The sequence below is a fragment of the Triturus cristatus genome, chromosome 4_1, assembly GCF_964204655.1.
Source record: "Triturus cristatus chromosome 4_1, aTriCri1.1, whole genome shotgun sequence".
Classification (NCBI taxonomy): Eukaryota; Metazoa; Chordata; class Amphibia; order Caudata; family Salamandridae; genus Triturus; species Triturus cristatus.
In genome coordinates this window covers 1,204,939,110-1,204,958,726 of record NC_140585.1, presented here as the reverse complement: position 1 = coordinate 1,204,958,726, position 19,617 = coordinate 1,204,939,110, and the positions used below count along the sequence as shown (strand labels likewise).

The following is a 19,617-nucleotide window of genomic DNA, read 5'->3' as shown; positions in this document are numbered from 1 at the left end:
GGATATCGTGGCTCCAGTACAAAGGGCAGAGGACGCGGCTACGGCAACACCAGGTCCTCCCCCAAGAACAAGCAGTGACGCCTTCCTCCCGACCACATAACACCTGTCGGGGGAAGGCTACAAAGGTTCCTGTCCACGTGGAACTCCATCACCACGGACAGGTGGGTCAAAGATATTGTAAAATACGGTTACTGTCTGGAGTTAACCTCCACTCCACCCACAATACCACCAAGAAACCGTCCTATGTCCTCAGAGCACTTAACGCTCTTACAGAAAGAGGTGCAAAGTATGCTTCTAAAAGGCGCTATAGAGGTCGTACCCATCCACGAGCAGGGTACGGGGGTGTACTCCCTCTACTTCCTAATTCCAAAAAAGGACGGGTCACTCAGACCTATATTAGACCTGAGACCCCTGAACCAGTACATTCTTTCAGAGCACTTTCACATGCTCACTCTACAGCAAGTCCTTCCGCTTCTCAAGCAGGGAGACTTCCTAGCCACACTGGACCTCAAGGATGCGTATTTCCACATACCCATCCACCCCTCACACAAAAAATACCTCCGGTTCACTGTTCAGGGGCAGCACTATCAATTCAAAGTCCTTCCCTTCGGCGTGACAACAGCGCCCAGGGTTTTCACGAAGTGCCTAGCTACGGTGGCAGCACATCTACGGAGGCAGCATATACACGTCTACCCCTACCTAGACGACTGGCTCGTTCAAGCGAAGTCAGCCCAGCAATGTGCCAGCCACATGTCCCGCACCATTCACCTCCTCCACAGTCTGGGATTCTCACTAAATTACCCAAAGTCCCATTTCCAGCCCGCACACGTACAACAGTACCTAGGTGCGACTATAGACACTCTGGCGGCCACAGCTCAGCCAAATTTAGTGAGGATCAACAGCATACAACTGCTGATCTCCAAGTTCAAACCCAATCACTCACTTCCAGCGCGAGTGTTTATGCAGTTGATAGGCATGATGGCCTCCTGCATCTTCATAGTCCCGCACGTGAGATTACATATGCGCCCGCTTCAGGAGTGCCTAGCACGTCAGTGGAATCAGGCTCAAGGACAGTTGAAAGACCTAGTGTTGGTGAGCGGTCGGGCATACAACTCTCTGCATTGGTGGAATCCACAAAACCTTTGCAAGGGCCGACCATTCCAAGAGCCTGTCCCACAGATAGTACTGACAGCGGACGCGTCTCTCCAGGGATGGGGAGCTCATGTACTCCACTACACAGTGCAGGGCCTATGGACGACACAACAAAAGAAGATGCACATCAACCTTCTGGAACTGATGGCAATCTTCCTGGCCATGAAGGCATTCAAAGTACATCTATGCAACAAGGTCGTGTTGATCCGGACGGACAACATGACCGCAATGTACTACATACAGAAGCAGGGAGGAACACACTCTCCACAGTTGTCTCATCTGGCTCAGAGCATGTGGAAGTGGCGGAACACCTCCCTGGCAAGGACAACCAGATGGCGGATCTGCTCAGCAGACACAGCCACCAGATGCACGAGTGGGAGTTACACCCGTCGGTACTCCAACCGTACTTCCAGCAGTGGGGTCATCCAGAGATAGACCTATTCGCGACAAGCGAAAACGCAAAATGCCAAAGCTTCGCCGCCAGGTTCCCACATTCCCAGTCGCAGGGCAATGCGATATGGATGAACTGGTCCGGCAGACTTGCGTACGCTTTTCCCCCAGCGCCGTTGATACCGCTGGTGGCTCGCAAACTCAGACAACACTCCCTGACACTCGTCCTAGTTGCTCCAACGTGGGCACGCCAGCCGTGGTACACCACCTTCCTCGAACTTTCCGTGGTGCCGCATCAAAGGCTGCGGATCAAACCCGCGCATTTGACGCAGAACCATGGAGAGATTCAGCACCCAGATCCGCAACAGCTGAACCTGGCGATCTGGCTCCTGAAGTCCTAGAGTTTGGCTATCTCAACCTGCCGCCTGACTGTATGGACATCATCAAGGAGGCCAGGAGACCCACTACAAGAGCTTGCTATGCAGCCAAATGGAAAAGGTTCGTCATTTATTGCGGTAATAATGACATTAACCCGCTGGACGCATCCATCCAAAACATCATCTGTTACCTCTTACACCTATACCGATGCAATCTGGCGTACACCTCTATACGTGTCCATTTGACCGCAATATCAGCCTATCTGCAAACCAGGCAGCACCTCTCACTATTCAGAGTGCCTGCCATCAAAGCATTCTTGGAGGGACTCAAACGAGTCATTCCACCAAGCCACCCACCGGCTCCAATGTGGAACCTCAACTTGGTCCTCACACGCCTGATGGGTCCACCCTTTGAACCTCTACACTCATGCGAGATTCAATTCCTTACCTGGAAAGTAGCCTTCCTGGTAGCGATCACTTCCTTAAGAAGAGTTAGTGAACTCCAGGCACTAACCGTTCAAGAGCCATTCATACAGGTTCACGCCAACAGGGTCGTACTACGTACCAACCCCAAATTCATGCCCAAAGTAATATCGCAGTTCCACATGAATCAAACTATTGAACTGCCCGTTTTCTTCCAAAACCCACAAACTGTCGCAGAAAGGGCACTACATACACTAGATGTACGGAGGGCCCTCATGTACTACATTGACAGGACTAAACCCTTCAGGAAGACAAAACAACTGTTCGTTGCCTTTGCCCCGCACCACAAAGGTAACGCCATCTCCAAAGCAGGGATAGCCAGATGGATAGTTAAGTGTATTCAAATCTGTTATCAAAAGGCAAAACGCACATTAACTATTCCACCACGAGCCCACTCAACACGCAAGTTGGGGGCTTCCATGGCTTTTCTAGGAAATATTCCCCTGCATGATATATGCAGAGCAGCCACATGGTCCACTACACACACATTTACAAAACACTATTGTGTAGACGTGCAGTCAAAACAGCAGGCAGCTGTAGGACAGGCTGTTCTCAAAACACTTTTTCAGACCGCTGCAGCTGGCACTGGTAGCCGCCGCTAATAGAGGGCACTGCTATGTATTCTATGCACAGATATGAATTCAGCAGCCCACATGCCTCGAACTGAATATGCTACTTACCAGTATGCATCTGTTCTTGGCATGTAGGGCTGCTGACATTCATATCGCCCTCCCTCCTCCCCGGCGCCTGTAGCAGCTGCAGCTCTCAGAATTACTGTATAGCATGGTCATCACTTTCTGTATCTACTCCATCACTGCCACAATGGCGAAAAACAATCTGAGGATGGAGAGGATGCCCATGCGCACTGTAGTCCAGGGGAGGAGTCACCTATCCAAGGATACTTCGAAGACTCTTCCAGGACAACAACGTGCAAACATCCGGACCCAACACTAGGCGGCGATCTATGCACAGATATGAATGTCAGCAGCCCTACATGCCAAGAACAGATGCATACTGGTAAGTAGCATATTCATTATTACTACGCTCCATCTTTCCCTGCTGGCGAAAAACAATCTGAGGATGGAGCTGAAGCCCATGCGCAATACGATCTAAAGGAATAGTCATCAACCTCGTGACTTACAAAGACTTTCCAAGAGGAAAAACAAACTGCAAACATCCGGGCCCAACACCAGATGGCGATCTATGCAAAAGTGTTTAGATCTGCAGCTCTACATGCCAAGAACAGATGCATACTGGTAAGTAGCATATTCCTTCCTGTGGGGGCTACATCCCCCTCACTGAGAGGGAGGAGCTCAGGGATGTTTTATATTTGGGTTTTGAGGATCGACTAAATCCACATATGATGAGCAAGGATGTATGAGTGAGGATGCAGCGCAAAAAATGAGAAAATGTGAGAAAGTGTGATAACTAAAACTGGCTAGGAGGCATCAAAACCATACTTTAATAAAGATATGCTTACTGTCGGGATTAAAAAGCAGTGCACCAGCGGTATGTATTTAAACCGCTATGGTGTGGTGTGGTGTTAAATGACCAATCTGAAAGAAACACGTTAGATTCCTCACCTTAGAATATCCCCAGGCGTCAGGCTGGATCCGGAAAGATTTTTGTAGCAATACCCCTTGCGCGTCGCTAGGCGTCGTCTGCGGCTCCGCGTCCGTCGTTGGCGTCGTGCGCCGGAATGACGTCGTTGGAGTACTTAGACGCCGCCCTCGCGCGCTGACGTCAGTTCTTCTTTTTTCCGTGCCAGTAAGCGCCGATCCGGGAAGAGCTTACCCCTAGTCAATTTTTGACTAACTTTTTGACTCTTTTTGGTCGACTCGACTGTTGGTGCCGGTAGGGTGCCAGGGTTTAAGGCCTGTGACGCCTGTCATCGCCTGATGTCGGTGACGGATCACCATCGCCGGTGCCTCTACTGCCTGGGGGCCGACCACGACGCGGAGTCGTGCCTTGCCTGTCAGGCCTTGACCTCAAAGGCTAGGCAGGAGCGGTCCCGCAAGCTTCTCGAGCTCCGCCACTCGGCTCCGCGCCGCTCGCTGTCCCAGTCCAGGAGGAGGTCCAAGGACCGGTCGCGGAGCCGCAGTCAACGTCATCGCTCGTCGGGCTCTTCGGGTAAGTCGAGCGCTCCAAGAAGCGACATCGCTCTTCGGACTCCCCTCGCAGGTCGCGCGACTCGGCCGAGGGTCCAGGTGGTTCCACCCCCGCGGCTCCATTGGAGCCGCAAACGCCGCGTCCGTCCCCATACCCTCCGGTCCCTGGGACTGACGCGACGCCGGCGGAGGTCAGTGCCTTCCTCACGGCCATGAGAGGCCTGGCTCCGCCGTCGACGCCTGCCGGCGCGCCTTCGGGCCCCGCGGGCTCGACTGGCCGACCTCGCGGGCCAGTGACTCCGGTCCCGGCGCCGTTGACGGCTCCGGCCTCGACGCCGCAGGTCCCCGAGGGATCCTGCCCTGGATCTGTCGGCGCCGGTCGACCTCGTGACACCTCCTCCGCAGGCGCCGACACCGGTACCACCTCCGGCGCTGTTTCCGGACGCCGCCGTTACCCAGTTTGTCCCCGTTCCGTGCCCGGCGCCGCCCGACGCCGCTTCCGGCGCCGATGGATGACCGCTTTACCGACTCCGATCATTCCTCCTGTTTATCAGGAATCGGATGACGGGGGCGACTGAGAGGGGTTTGAGGACCCTCTGGCCGCACAGGGCCAACTTTCACAGGACTGGGCAGACGAACTGGGGGATGCCAGTGGTCTGGATACCTCCCCGAACACTGGCTTCATCTCTCCTCCGACTGTGGCCTCGGAGGAAGGTGCAGCTTTTTCAGTGGCGCTGCGCAAGGCGGCCGAAGCCCTTGGGCTGGAACTGCCTGCTGTGGCCATGGTGCTTCAACCGACAGCAAGCTCCACAGAGCCTCTGCTGCAGTTCAATGAGGCCCCGTCGACGTTCTACAGGGCACTTGGTCCAAGCCCTCCACAGTCCCTCCTGTGGATCGGAACGTAGCCCGGCGCCTCCGCCCTGCTCCGGGTGACCCCAGTTTCCTGTCCCAACACCCCACCCCTGAGAGTCTGGTTATCCAGGCCTCTACTTCCCAGTCATCCTTCCCGTCTGCTCCCCCGGACAGGGAATCCAAGAGGTTGGAACAGTTCGGGAAGAAACTGTTCTCGTCCCTGAGTTTGGGGCTGCGGTCTTTGAACACCGCTTGCCTCTTGGACTGTTACTCCCACTCTCTGTGGGATGGGGTGGAGGGCGTGCTGCCCCAGTGTCCGGTGGAGGTCCGGACACGGCTCGCCCAGACACTTGCTGATGGGCGAGATGCGGCACGACATGCTATACGGTGTGGACTAGACACCACGGACTCGCTGGGTAGGGCCATTTCCACCACGGTGGCCCTCCGGCGTCACGCCTGGCTGAGATCCACGTCTTTCTCGGGGGATGTCCAGACTTCTCTCATGGACATGCCCTTCGATGGCACTCGCCTTTTTGGTGATATTGCGCTGGCTCGTTTCAACGACTCCTGGGCTAGGGCCTAGTCCTTGGGTCTCTCAGCCCCACGGCCGCAATCTTCCGCCTTTCGTAGCCAGGGAAGGGGCGCCTCCTCACGTCCGCCGAGCCACCGGCCGCGGTCGCGGACGTGGTTTCCGCCGAGGCGGTATGGGAGGACAACGTGCCGGTCAGTCCACACCGGCAGCATCCGCCTCAAAGCCCTCTTAGTCCGTGCTTTCAGGCCCATCCCACCCCAGTGGGTGGCAGAGTTCGCCATCACCTGCTCCACTGGCGGTCCATTACTTCGGACAGGTGGGTGCTGCAAATCGTCCGAAGGGGCTACTCCCTCCCCTTCGAGACGACCCCTCCAGCCATGCCACCGCAGGGCCACCGTATGTCGGAGGATCACTTGAATCTGCTGCGGGAGAAAGTCATGGCCCTCCTGGCCAAAGAGGCCGTCGAGCGCGTTCCTGGGCCAGAAGTAGGTCGTGGTTGCTATTCCCACTACTTTCTGGTTCCCAAGAAGGGCAAAGGGGGCCTACGCCCTATCTTGGACCTCAGGAACGTCAACGCCTTCCTTCGGAAGGAGCGGTTCAAGATGCTCACGCTAGCTCAGGTTCTGGCTGCCCTCGATCCTGGAGACTGGATGGTAGCGTTGGACTTGCAGGACGCTTATTTCGACATCCCCGTCCTGCCGGCCCATCGGCGTTACCTGCGGTTCACGGGGGGCCAAGAGCATTTTCAGTTTACCGTGCTCCCCTTCGGCCTCACCAGTGCCCCTCGGGTGTTCACGAAAGTGATGGCAGTGGTCGCAGCTTATCTGCGCAGATCAGGGGTTCCAGTCTTCCCCTATCTCGACGACTGGTTGTTGAAGGCGGGCTCGCCCCAGTAAGTCGTCTCCCACCTCCAGACTACGGCCGACCTCCTGCATTCGCTGGGGTTCTCCATCAATGTGCCGAAGTCGCACTTGAGTCCCTCCCAGAAGCTCCTTTTCATCGGAGCGGTTCTCGATTCGGCGCAGTTCTGGGTCTATCCTCCGGAACAGCGGGTCCGGGATATTCAGGCTCTGATTCCCATCTTTCGGCTTCTATCCTGGGTTTCGGTCAGGTTGGTGCTGCTGCTTCTGGGGCTGATGGCCTCCTGCATCCTGTTGGTGCATTCCGCCAGGCGGCGAATGCGGACTCTGCAGTGGGACCTGAAGTTTCAGTGGGCCCAGCACCGAGGCAACCTGTCCGACCATGTCTTGATCTCGGAGGGCACTGCAAACCAGTTGCAGTGGTGGCTCACGGACCGCGATTGGGTCAGCGGCAGATGCCTCTCCCTACCCCAACCGGAGCACGTAGTAGTGACGGACGCGTCCCTCCTGGGATGGGGGGGCCATATGGGAGAGGCGGAGATCAGAGGACTCTGGTCTCCGGCGGAGACTCAACTCCACATCAACCTTTTGGAGCTGAGAGCGATCCGGCTTGCACTGAAAGCCATCCTTCCCTCTGTCCGGGAAAGTGTCGTGAAGGTGTTCACGGACAACACCACCGCCATGTGGTTTTGCAACAAACAGGGCGGGGTGGGGTCGTGGACACTTTGTCAGGAGGCTCTGCGCGTCTGGACATGGCTGGAACACCAGGGCATCACCCTGGTGGTTCAACATCTGGCGGGCTCTCTGAACGCCAGAGCAGACGAACTCAGCTGCCGGTGCATGATGGATCACGAATGGCGTCTGAACTCGGACGTGGCGCAAGGTCTCTTTCTGCAGTGGGGAGAGCCTTGGTTAGATCTATTCGCCACCGAAGAGAACGCGCAATGTCAGCAGTTCTGCACGTTGGAATTTCCAAGGCGGCACTCGCTCGGAGACGCTTTTCGTCGCGAGTGGAGTTGCGGTCTGTTGTACGCCTTTCCGCCTATACCACTTCTGCCCAGAGTGCTGAAAAAGATCAAGCGCGACCGGGCCCAAGTCATCTTAGTGGCTCCGGATTGGGCACGGAGGTACTGGTATCCCGAGCTACTCAGTATGTTAACCGATCCTCCGATACCTCTGCCTCTTCAGGAGGACCTTCTGTCGCAGCAACAGGGGGCGTTCCTTCACCCGAACCTGGCCAGCCCCCACCTCCATGCGTGGAGATTGAGCGGCGGCAGTTGATGCCATTTGACTTGCCTCCTGAAGTCTGTGATGTCATTCTGGCAGCCAGGCGTCCCTCCACAAAAACGGTATACGCCTGCAGGTGGAACAAATTTGTGGCATGGTGCACAGCAAAGGCTGTGGATCCCCTTTCCGCCCCTCTTTCTGAGGTTCTTCTCTTTCTTCTTTCTCTGGCCCAGCAGGGCTCTGCTCTGCGCACCTTGAAAGGTTATCTTTCTGCAATCTCTGCATTCTTGAGGCTTCCTGATCAGCCCTCTCTTTTCAAGTCCCCTGTAGTTTCGCGTTTTCTTAAAGGCATTACCCACATGTTCCCTCCTGTCCCTTTCGTAATGCCTCAGTGGGATTTGAATCTTGTCCTGACATTTCTGATGTGTGCTCCCTTTGAACCTCTTCACAATTGTGCCCTTCGTCTTCTGACTCTTAAGACTGCTTTCCTGGTAGCTATCACCTCGGCTAGAAGGGTGAGTGAGCTCCAGGCTCTGTCATCTAAGCCTCCTTTTCTGTCTGTTCATCCGGACAAGGTTGTCCTCCGGACTTGTCCTTCTTTTCTTCCGAAGGTGGTGACCCCCCTTTCACACCTTCTTTCCGCCTCCGCATCCTTCCAGAGAGGAAGAGAGGCTCCACCGTCTGGACCCAAAACGTGCGCTCTCCTATTTGGATCGCACCAAACAGTTCCGGGTGGACGACCAACTTTTTGTTGGATACGTTGGCGCTAAGAAGGGGAAAGCTGTACACAAGCGGACCATCTCACGGTGGGTCGTTTTGTGTATCAAGGTCTGTTACTCTTTGGCAAACAAGGACCCTCCTGTTGGGCTGAGAGCCCATTGCACTTGGGCCACAGCAGCGACTACTGCCCTGGGGCGGGGAGTTCCCTTGCAGGACATCTGTCAGGCGGCGACGTGGGCCTCGTTGCACACGTTCGCCAAGCACTATTGCCTGGACAGCCAAGTCCGGAGAGACGGCCGTTCTGTTCTCCAGGACTTTCTGGTGTGATCTTGGTTCGCAGACCCACCACCGGGGTTGGTATTGCTGGAGTATCTATTCTAAGGTGAGGAATCTAACTAACGTGTTTCTTTCAGATGAACAAGTTACTTACCTTCGGTAACGATGTATCTGTAAGAAACATTAGTTAGTTAGATTCCTCACCGACCCACCCATCCTCCCCGTACTGCGAACCGACGTCTAGGGTTAAGGTCGTCCTGTTCAGGTCCCTAGACTTTTTTGGCACCAGTGTCGGTCTCTTGCATGGTTCTGCGTTCCTGGCGCGGAAAGCTGTGCACAAGAACTGACGTCAGCGCGCGAGGGCGGCGTCCAAGTACTCTGATGTCATTCCGGCGCACGGCGCCAACGACGGACGGGGAGCTGCAGACGACGCCTAGCGACGCGCAAGGGGTATTGCTACAAAAATCTTTCTGGATCCAGCCTGACGCCTGGGGATATTCTAAGGTGAGGAATCTAACTACCTAATGTTTCTTACAGATACATCGTTACCGAAGGTAAGTAACTTGTTCTTTAACACCGCAATAACTTGGAGGTAGTGTATTTTGTTCACTGGCACTGTTGGCACGTGTGTAGACCCTAGGATTTCTATGTTTGGTAATAGTTGTTTGGGGCTATAATCCTTAGTGATCTTTAAAATGTATTCCCTTGGACCCTCTTCTTTGAACTGTCTTGTTTGTTACTTCAACCCTACTTGCCATTACAATGCAATGGGGTAACCCAGTGAACCTCAGAACTTGGGTAGCATTTAGTACAAAAGACAAATGGTCCCGTTGGGATAGAACAATTGAATACAGGTGATACTTTTGACAGCAGACACATTTATTTTAAGAAAAGAAAAGACAATCAGAGGTAAAGCTATATCAAATGCATATATTATGGTGTAAGTACATGAAAGTATCTATGCACACTGTACTGTAGGTTGCTGCAGTCGTCCAAAAGTGAAGAAAGTGCTCATGCAACGTGACATGTGAGAACGTAGTGTCAAAAAAATTAATTACAAGATGAAAATCAGTGCCTCAGCCGCCTTCGTGCTATTTGTCAAGTATGATAAAGTTAAAAATGCCCTTTTCTCCAGGGCAACTGGAAAGTTGTCTTAAATGTTCAATAGGCTTATGTCATAGTACTAGAAATTTTGACAGTGTCTACGTTTCGACCCAAGATATTGCGTTTACTTGGAACCATCTGAGTAGGTCTTCATCAGGACGTGAGGGGTGAGGCAACCTAGAGTTGCATGAAAACTCCATAGGGTAATCCTAATGGATTAGTTAGACGGCAACACAGCTCGTCTGCAGACTTGGGAAATGAGTGTGGGTATTCTCCGCAGAAGTCTCTGTGCTGAATAACTTTATAAATATAAAGCCTTTCCAGTGGCCTTGGGAATGGGCAAACACCATGCTGATGAAGGCGCCTTCTCGATATAGGTCACCGAGTGCAACTTAGGTCTTTCTGAAATGTGCATAAGATGCAGAGTAGTTGAAGAACGGGTGTTATTTGTACACTTCTGAATTTTGGGGTTATCTGCTCATGTTATTCAGAGGTTTAATTTTCCCTCCAAAATGTTATTTCTTGCACTCTGGCTTCCATGTGAAAGCCAAAAAGGCAGAGAAATCTAGTTGTTGATAACAAATGGTCTACTGTTCTGTAATTTGAAAAAGAAACTGCGCTTGTGTGGTTGGAACAAGCCCCTGCAAGACAAAACACCCCATAACTTGATCTGAAGATAAAACATTTCACCCACCAAAATCACATTTTATTTTTTAAATGTGGGTTAGTTGTGGAGTTTGTGCTCTGGTTCCGCTGCCACCCAGGAAAACATACCAAAGCATTTCTGAAAACTGGGCACCAAGGTGAGTCTAGTGAAGTGTGACTTATGTAGATCCTACAAAGTTTTTTTTACCCTTAAATGTCTTGCAAACCTCAAACTTTGGCTAAAAAAACACATTTTATTCACATTTGAGAGAGGTGGTTATGGAATCTGTGGAGAGCCACAAAAACAGCCTTACATAGAGTTAGTTTAACTGTCTAGATCTTCTGGATGACTGTATGCAAAGAATTCGAGCAGATAGAGCGCTTTCTACTTTGAGGACTTCAACTATCACTTTCAAAGCACAGTTGAAAAATCTGACTCTGCTGTCCATGTTCCTTCATCTGTTTTTGCCCTACCTTTAACGACTCACCACTGCAGGAGAAAAGTATGTTTCAATCACAGTGCACACTGCTGCTATCTTACAATGCACAAGGAAGCCAAATTGCCCATCCTAAATCTCATTGTGGACATGAGCAGACATTTTAGTTATTTCCCATCAGGATCAAGGCTACTAAATAGAGTACTCTCAGCCCACCTTCAGTGGGCCCCAGTGCATTGCCTTTCTTTCAAGACTGCCTTCTTGTTGGCCATCGTTTGTGCCAGACAAGTTTGATATACTTTCCTGAGCAAACAAAGAGCTTTATCGGTCTTTCCACCAACGATTGAGTTTCTTTGAAGACATATCAGGCATTTCTTAGGAAAGTGTTGTCATTAGTTCATTTAAACCACAGATCACATTACCTACTTGTTGCCTGCAGCTTTAACTGTGGCTGTATGATCATCGTATTCACTAGACATCAAAATAGATTTAAAATGTTATTTCTAACAGACAAAAAGACTTTTGCCAACCAGTCATTGGGAAGAAATAAAACGGAAGATTCTTGCTGAAATAGGGTTTGACATGCTGCATCTCTGATGTGGTCAGAGCTCACTATACCATGCATGGATGGCGGTTACAACTGCTCGCTTTGTTGAAGCATACCTAAAGGCAATCTGCGGAGAAGTGCATGGAGGAAAGCTCAAGCCTTATCCAGGCATTATTGCCTTGAAGCACATTCCGGAGCTGAGTAGACAGTGAACCAAGCAGTGCTTTAAAAACTGTAAAAGGCGAACCTCGTTCCTTCTTTCCGCTTTTTTGTCTTCACCTACTGCTTTGCTGTTCTTAATTAAGGGGTGCAAATGTATTAAGTCAATGCTGGAGAAGAAAAAAGTTACTTTCACGTACCTACAGTTTCCCGCCAGAACTTATTTACGTTTGAAAAGCTGTGAAAATTAAACAGTTGAAACCTCTAAAAGGAGTCAAGCTTTTTATGTCACCACTTCATTGTCCAAAGTTTGGTGGATAGACTGCAAGTAGTGTATGGCGGATTGCATTGTTAACTGAGTGTGTATGGACACCACTATATACACGTTGACTTCTTTCAAGGTTTCACTGCCTGACGATGTGGAATAATTTAAGCTTGTGAATATATGGAAGGAAAAAAAACCTGGAGAACTGTAGTTAAAGGTAAGCAACAATTATTTTTTTTTTTCACTTTCCCATGGCTTTTTTCTAGTGAAGAGATGTGGCTCATTGCTGGCTTCTTTGTTGGCCTCTTTGTCTAGTAATTACAAATGTGTGAATGTTGTTGGGGGATCTCTTTTAAAGGTAAAGAAGTGTTTAGGATGGTTGTATGATTTTCAGGTTTGTGTTCTCTCTCATCTACAGGATTTCCTGATCATGTTTGTCCATCACTTGGCTACGATTTCTCTCATATCCTTTTCCTATGTGAACAACATGGTGCGAGTGGGTACTCTGGTGATGTGTCTACATGACGCCTCTGACTTCTTCTTAGAGGTGAGTTTTTCATGACAGAAGTCCGGTCCCTGCTGGTGCTGTATTAGAAATTTATGATGTGCTTACCCAATGTCTCTGCCTTACAGTTGGCAGTTACTGTTATCACCATAAAAGTGTATACTATGGTGATGTGCCTCAGTGTAGGTTTTTCTCTTGCTTACCAGGATTTTTATTAATAATGTTATCGATTTTGAATTGAGAAACACCAACAGAGGCAGAAGGCAGAAGAGAAAAAAACAAGGAAATGTTACAGCAGGGTACTTATATTGACGATAGTGTTACTAGTCTATTGCACATGTTTGGTGTCAGACATACTTCCAAAGGTGAGAAATGCCATCAATTGTCTGAGGTGGACCAGTTTAGTTGGCACCCCTTGGGTAGTGTGTGTTGTATCTGTATATACTTTGGGCATGTGCCTCCTCCCCATTATGTCCGGGTAGTGTTACCGTCCCCTGATTAAACAGTGCCAGATATGTGCTGAGGGGGCCCCACATATTCCGTGGTGTGGCTTTTGTCGGCAATATTGCCCAGTATTCATTAAGCCTCTCCTGGCAAATTGCCAGATCTATCAGCCAGTCTATCTCCTGTGGGGCCAGGCGGTGTCCCCCCCCGTGCATGCCGACCCTTTTCTTGGCCGTGAGCAACATCAGGGGCATCTTTAACGTATCCCAGTAGTGCAACCACAGGCTCTCCAGCCCTTCACGTCCTCAAGCTGATCGAAGACTGTGGTCCAGAAGTGAGCCACTCTATTGAAGCCCCAGGCTAAATGTAAAAAAATCAGCATCCTCCCTCCTGTATCTAATACAGCCATTGTCTGTTCTGAACCCCATTTTACAAAGCCCCATCGTGGTGTGGTAGACACTGTGTAAGTGCTTGACGTGTATTAAGAGCAGTCTGTAGTTGGAGAGTGCAGCTGCGTGGAAGCAGCAGTACATCCAGCAATTGTCCATAAGTGTGGGTCCCAGGTCTCTCCTTCAGTGTTCAAGTGCCCTAGGTGTGGCCACAGGCGCCCTGTCCTGCGTTAGTCTGTACAATCTTGTGATTAGTTTGTTTAAGGAACGGGGAAGCAAGCATATTCTGTAGGGCGGCCAAGCCCGCAGGCTCTTGGAGAAATGAGGGATGCAGTGCTTTAGAGGCAGCACGCAGTTGATAATACAATAGTGTGTTTAGCGGTACACTTTTGGGCCGAGATTGCACCTTCTGCATGCCAATAAAGGTTCCATCTCGATACAGGTCGCCCCATTCGGTGAGGCCCGCCTGGGTCAATTGTCTCCAAGTTCGGTCCTCCAGAGTAAGGGGAAACCTTGGATTACACTCCTCCTGCACTTGGGCGTCATATAGACAGTCTAGTAGCCCTCGCTGGCAGAACCAGTCCCTCATCTGGACACTGCACCGTGTCTGCTGTGCCTCTAGGGTGCCGTGGTGGGGAGCATATTACTGTGGTCAGAGGGCACATAGACATATTGTGTTCCTTGACTGCAGTATGTGGTAAGAACGTCATGCAATAGGACCAATAAAAGCATGCTGCGCTTGCGTGCAATAATAGTATTATTCGAAATAGGGGACACCCAGGTCACCCTGCTCAAATGAGAGCATCAGCGCGTCCATGCAAGCCTAGGCTGCTTAACTGTCTAGGCCAATCGGGTCATCAATGATCAAAGACGGGCAATGAAATCTCTGGTGAGGGGGATTGGGATATTGGGCAGGGTGACCATCTTTGTGACGGCTATCCTACCCGCCATAGACAGCGGCAGCCCAATTCACAGAGACTTTCCTCGTCTGCGACACCATAGTTCTCGACCACAGCTGGTCCAGGTCTGTGCTCATCCATATGACCAGGTACCTCACAGAGGCTCCAGCCCACTCAAGTGGAAACTGTCAAAAAGCGAATAGTCCCCTCCGTCATTTGGAAGATAACAGACTTGAACCAATTAATGGTTATTACGTTGAGTTGGGCGAACAGCAGGAATTCCTGGAGCACTCTCAAAGAGTCACGTCATCCGTGTACTTGGATACTATCAGTCTGCACGCTGTAAAAGCTTGACCCCTCCGCAGATGGGCTGCCTGATGCTCCATCCCAATTGCAAAAAAGATTGGGGAGAGCGGGCATCCTTGCCTTGTACCTTTGTTGATGGTTATAGGGGAGCAGCCGTGCCATTAATGCCGAGCCTGGTCATGAGGAGCGTATAGAGAAGTCTGATCCACTGAAGGAAAGGTCAGCTAAAACCCAGCTTCTGAACCAATGCGAAAATAAAGGGACACTCCAGGGAGTAAAATGCCTTTGTGGCGTCCAGGAACACAGCAGCCACCGGACGTTTCGGGTTTAGTTTATGAAATAGTACAAAGTATATAGGTTGTGGGCAGTTGAGTGCCTCGGGACAAAGCCCGACTGATCCGGCTGGACAATGTATAGCAAAAGGGTCAGGAGTTTAGAAGCCAGCAATTTGTTAAGTATTTTGTTGTCCTTGTTAATCATGGAGCGGAGTTAGTGACCATCAATGCTTCTCTCAGAGAAAGGGGTTGGATTCCCTTGCTCCATGCTTCTTCGTTCATTGTTAGGAGGTGAAGGCCCAGTGAGAATAAGTACTCCTTATAGAACTGGGTAGTCACTCCGTCCAAGTCGGGTGGCTTGACGCTAGGCAGGCTGCAGAGGGTCTGTATATTATTTTCTGTTGTGATAGGAGCGTCTAGGTAGTGTGTTCGTGTGTGTTAGTGTGTTAGTTATCCTGCCAGTAGCTGGATGGTATCCTGTGAGCCCCTGTCCATGAGGTCATCCCCACATCGGTCACCAGTTCCACTATGTAGGAACTACACCATTTTTTATTAATCAGAGCGTCTAGTGTCTTACCAGCCCTGTCTTCCTCAACGTATCGTCTGGCGGTGGCCCGCTTGTGCTTAACATCCTGTAAAGGACACAGTTTGAACAAGAGAGTCCAAGGGAGGATTTTAAAGACCACTAAAAGATTGTCTCCCCAGAGAGCTAACAACAAAACACAGAAATCCTAGGGTCTACAAACTGCCACTGGGTGATATTCAGACCTATGTGGTAGAAAGCCTAACTTAAAGGAAGATAAAGCACTACATGTATAAGGGCAGATCCCTTTAAGGACGAGATCCCTCACTCACCAGAGGTGACATGCTTCATCATAGGGACTCTCCTCCCAAGGGAAAAACCTAGTTCCCTTGGGGGCTAAAACCCCCTCACTGAGAGGGAGGAGCTCAGGGATGTTTTTTGTTGGTGTTAATGGACTGACTACGTCCACATATGATGAGCCAAAAAGTGTGAGCAAGGATGCAGCGCAAAAATAAGACAAATGTGAAGAATAGTGCAAGGTTAAAACTGGCTAGGAGGCACCAAAACCAACTTTAATTAAGAGGTGCCAACTGTCAGGGTTAAAAAGCAGTGCACCTGCAGTATGGATTTAGAACTGCTATGGTGTGGGTTTTAGGTGGTCAACATGTTTCAGCCCACGAAGACCAAAGATGGATCGGGCTTTCGTCAGGACCTTTCAAACGCTGCTGCAATATCAAAAAGTGAGTAAACTATAACAAAAAAGGATATCAAGCCAATGCGATGTCATCAGCCTGTGGTTGAACCTGCATGTACCTGGAACAAACAAGAATTGCCACATGTCAGGAGAAAATAAAGTGTCTCATGATATTATCAGGAGTTAGCTCGAACTAGGGATCTGCATATACATGAATGGAGGACAGAGTTACCTTACCCGCATTAGCTGGGCACAAGGTCTCTCCTCTCGCCTGGCAACCGCTCAGGAGGGCAGCACCGCTCTACAAAAAAATATACCGGAATATATCTTTAAAAAAATAATGTGGTGCAGAAAGAGTAAAATAAATCTCAAAGAATGATCGTGTATAAGTCAAATGCTTGACAAATCGATCTTAATAGGAGCCATCAGTATGGGGAGCCATAGGTGATAAAAAGGAGTGGGAGGAAATACCATTACAACAAACACTACATATGTCGGACAGCAAGGCCATTATTAGCATGCAGACTCACTAAATAGTGGTAGAGCCAGCCACCGTCAATTAGAATGGTGGTTGACAGATGGGAGCGTCTAGCTAAAAGCATTTAAAACCCAAGCATACAACTAACCGGGTACAGACTGCCGCGCTGATAGGCACCAAGGACAGACTGTCCAAAACAAAGCAAAAGCTATCCAGAGGAAAGGATCCCAATTGCTCACCTTTCCGTCGGTACCGCTAATCCGGGAGAGCCTGCTGCCGGAGGGGAGAGTGAGTATCGGGCCGCCCTCTTAAATAGCCCCTGGCGTATATGCCTAATCGTTTTCAGGTGGGGAAAGAAGCGTAACTCATAGCGCATGCCCAATCCAAGAAAACTCTGAATGTAGTATGGCGCATGCGCATTAGCAGAACACCGCCTCTACACGATGGCAGTAGCAGGCGAACTGTCGCGCATGCTCAGATGGATCTTATGTACGGAACGGCAAAATTGTAGGAGGCAATGAAAACGTCCACAACGTGTTGGGCGTTTAGTGTATAGAGGCACCTGCGCCAAGAAAGAGTGGGCTCACACATAAATGGGGCCCATAAGATAAATGCAAGGGCACCCCATTTGGAGCCAAGGAGTGCAGGAGCAAGTAAGCCCCATAAACATGATTGACGGTAAATCAGTATCAAGAATAATTTATGCTGAAAGACCAACATGAGCCACAGAAAGTCAAACCAGTGAATTAGTATAGCCATAAACCACGCACAAGCAGAAGTATTAACCCAAAATTGCACCACGGTCTGCAACTGAATTGAAGTCAGATTGCACAAAGAAACAAGAACCAGTGCAATATAAAGGGTAGAGCATGACCAAAGGTCCAATGCAGTCTAGGTGGTACAGATGCCTTGAGCGGTACAGCAAATAAAGGGTATTATAGTGACACCCAAGGGAGTCGTCATTCAGACCGGACTTGTCAGTCTCCAATTTAAAAACCCAACGTTGTTCCTTCTTGAACAGAAAGGTGGATATATCTGTCAAGTGAGTGGGAATAAAGGGGCGCTCCAACACTGTCCATTTCAGATCTTGGGGACTATGTCCAGCTGTCACAAAGTGTTGGGTTAGTTTGGTGGAAGTTTTCTTGCAGCGAATGGTGCTCTTGTGCTCCAGTATGCGTACCTTCACTCTCCGTGTTGTCATACCAACATACCGGAGTAGGCAAGGGCACGTGATGAGATAAATCAAATTAGTACTGTTGCAATTTGTGTGATTGACCAAAATCCAGGGTTTCGAAGTCCCAATGTCTATTTCAGTAGTGTGTGAAGTATGTGCACATGCAGCACAATTGCCGCAAGGGAAGTGTCCACGTACCCTCGGTAAGTCCCACAATGTGTCTTGGTGAGGTCTCTTATTCTCAAGTGGTCGGGTATGTACAAGTCTATCCCTGATGTTGGTACTCCGTCTGAAAGCAAACTAGGGACGTGGTAATGGAATAGTCCCAATGTTAAGTATCTTCCAGTTCGCCAAGATACTTTTCTTGATTTGATTCGAAAAGCTACAGAATGTATGGACACAAGTCAGTCTGTTAGTAGTTTCTTTGGGACTGTTTAATTCGAGTAGTGCAGCTCTGTTATTATTCGCTGCCCGTTTCAGGGACTGTTTTACCAACTTCTTGGGGTAATGTCTGGTTACCAACTGATTTGATAGTGCTTCAGCATGTTCATAGTACTTGTTCGTCGTGGAACAGTTCCTCCTAATTCGCAAAAACTGTCCAAAGGGCAGATTTTGGCGTAAAGCCTTAGGATGGAAACTGTCATATAGCAGCAGGGAGTTTCTTGCCATCGGTTTTCTGTATAGTAAAGAACGGAGCCCGCCATCAGCCGGGAAAATCAAAACATCCAGAAACGGCAAACTCTCTTTGCTAAACTCACAGGTGAACCTCAAAAAAGCATTACGAGTATTCAGCCAAGTCTTGAATTCATTGATGGATGTCAGCGACCCTGTCCATACGACAAAGACATCATCAATGTACCGTTTCCAACACCGTATGTGATGTCGATATGGGTTGAGAGGGCACATGATGTGTTCCTGTTCAAAACTATGGACATAAAGGTTCGCTAAACTAGGAGCGAAAACACTGCCCATAGATGTGCCGGACACTTGGAGATAAAGCTGTTCCTCAAATCTAAAAAAATTCTCCTTCATAGCGATGCGGGCACAATTCATTATAAAGGATACCGGAGTGATAGAATCCGGAACTTGGTCAATAAGCAAGTCCTCTATCTTGGCTAAAGTCTCATCTTGAGGAATACAGGTATAAAGCGATTCCACATCAAAAGAGACAAGGAAATCGCTGTCTGTGTTAAAGTCAATTGACTCAATAAGATTAAGAACATCCTTGGTGTCTTTAAGGTAGGTAGGCATATCCAGAACAAGTGGATGGAGAAAGTGATCCACAAAGGTGGATAGTGGTTCTAACAGAGATCCCAAACCCGAGATGATAGGACGTCCCGGAGGTGGTCTCTGTGTTTTGTGCACCTTGGGTAGAGCATAAAAGTATGGAATGACAGGATGTCTTTGCACTAGAAAAACTGACTCCTGCTCGGTAATCCAACCATTAGTCACTGCTTCCTCTACCATAGATTTAATTTCTTGTTCCAATCTGGTGGTGGGGTCTTCTCGTAGGGGTTTGTAAAACTGGGTGTTGCCCAGCTGTCTCAGGCATTCAGCACGGTATGTAGAGGAGTCCATAAGAACTATGGCTCCGCCCTTGTCCGCTGGTTTGATCTTGATAGATTCATCCATGGCTAGGGACTGCATAGCCTGTCGCTCTCTTTTGTTCAGATTTTGAAACTGTCTAGTCGCCCTAGTACGCAATTGTGAGACTTGGCTAATTACAGCCTGCTCAAAAGTAAGGACTTGTGGCGGAACCTGATGAGGCAGAGGGTTAAACGTAGACTTGTTCTTCA

At 49.8% G+C, this 19,617-nt stretch overlaps 1 protein-coding gene across 1 annotated transcript in view; it reads left to right on the top strand.

Annotated features, from left to right (window-relative positions):
• The window catches only part of CERS5 (ceramide synthase 5), a 539,422-nt gene that overhangs the window by 267,170 nt on the left and 252,635 nt on the right, over positions 1 to 19,617 (top strand). Inside the window, exon 7 of the mRNA XM_085654524.1 lies at positions 12,553 to 12,681. Coding sequence (XP_085510650.1) covers positions 12,553 to 12,681 — 129 coding nt within the window. The remainder of the gene's footprint in view (positions 1 to 12,552; positions 12,682 to 19,617) is intronic.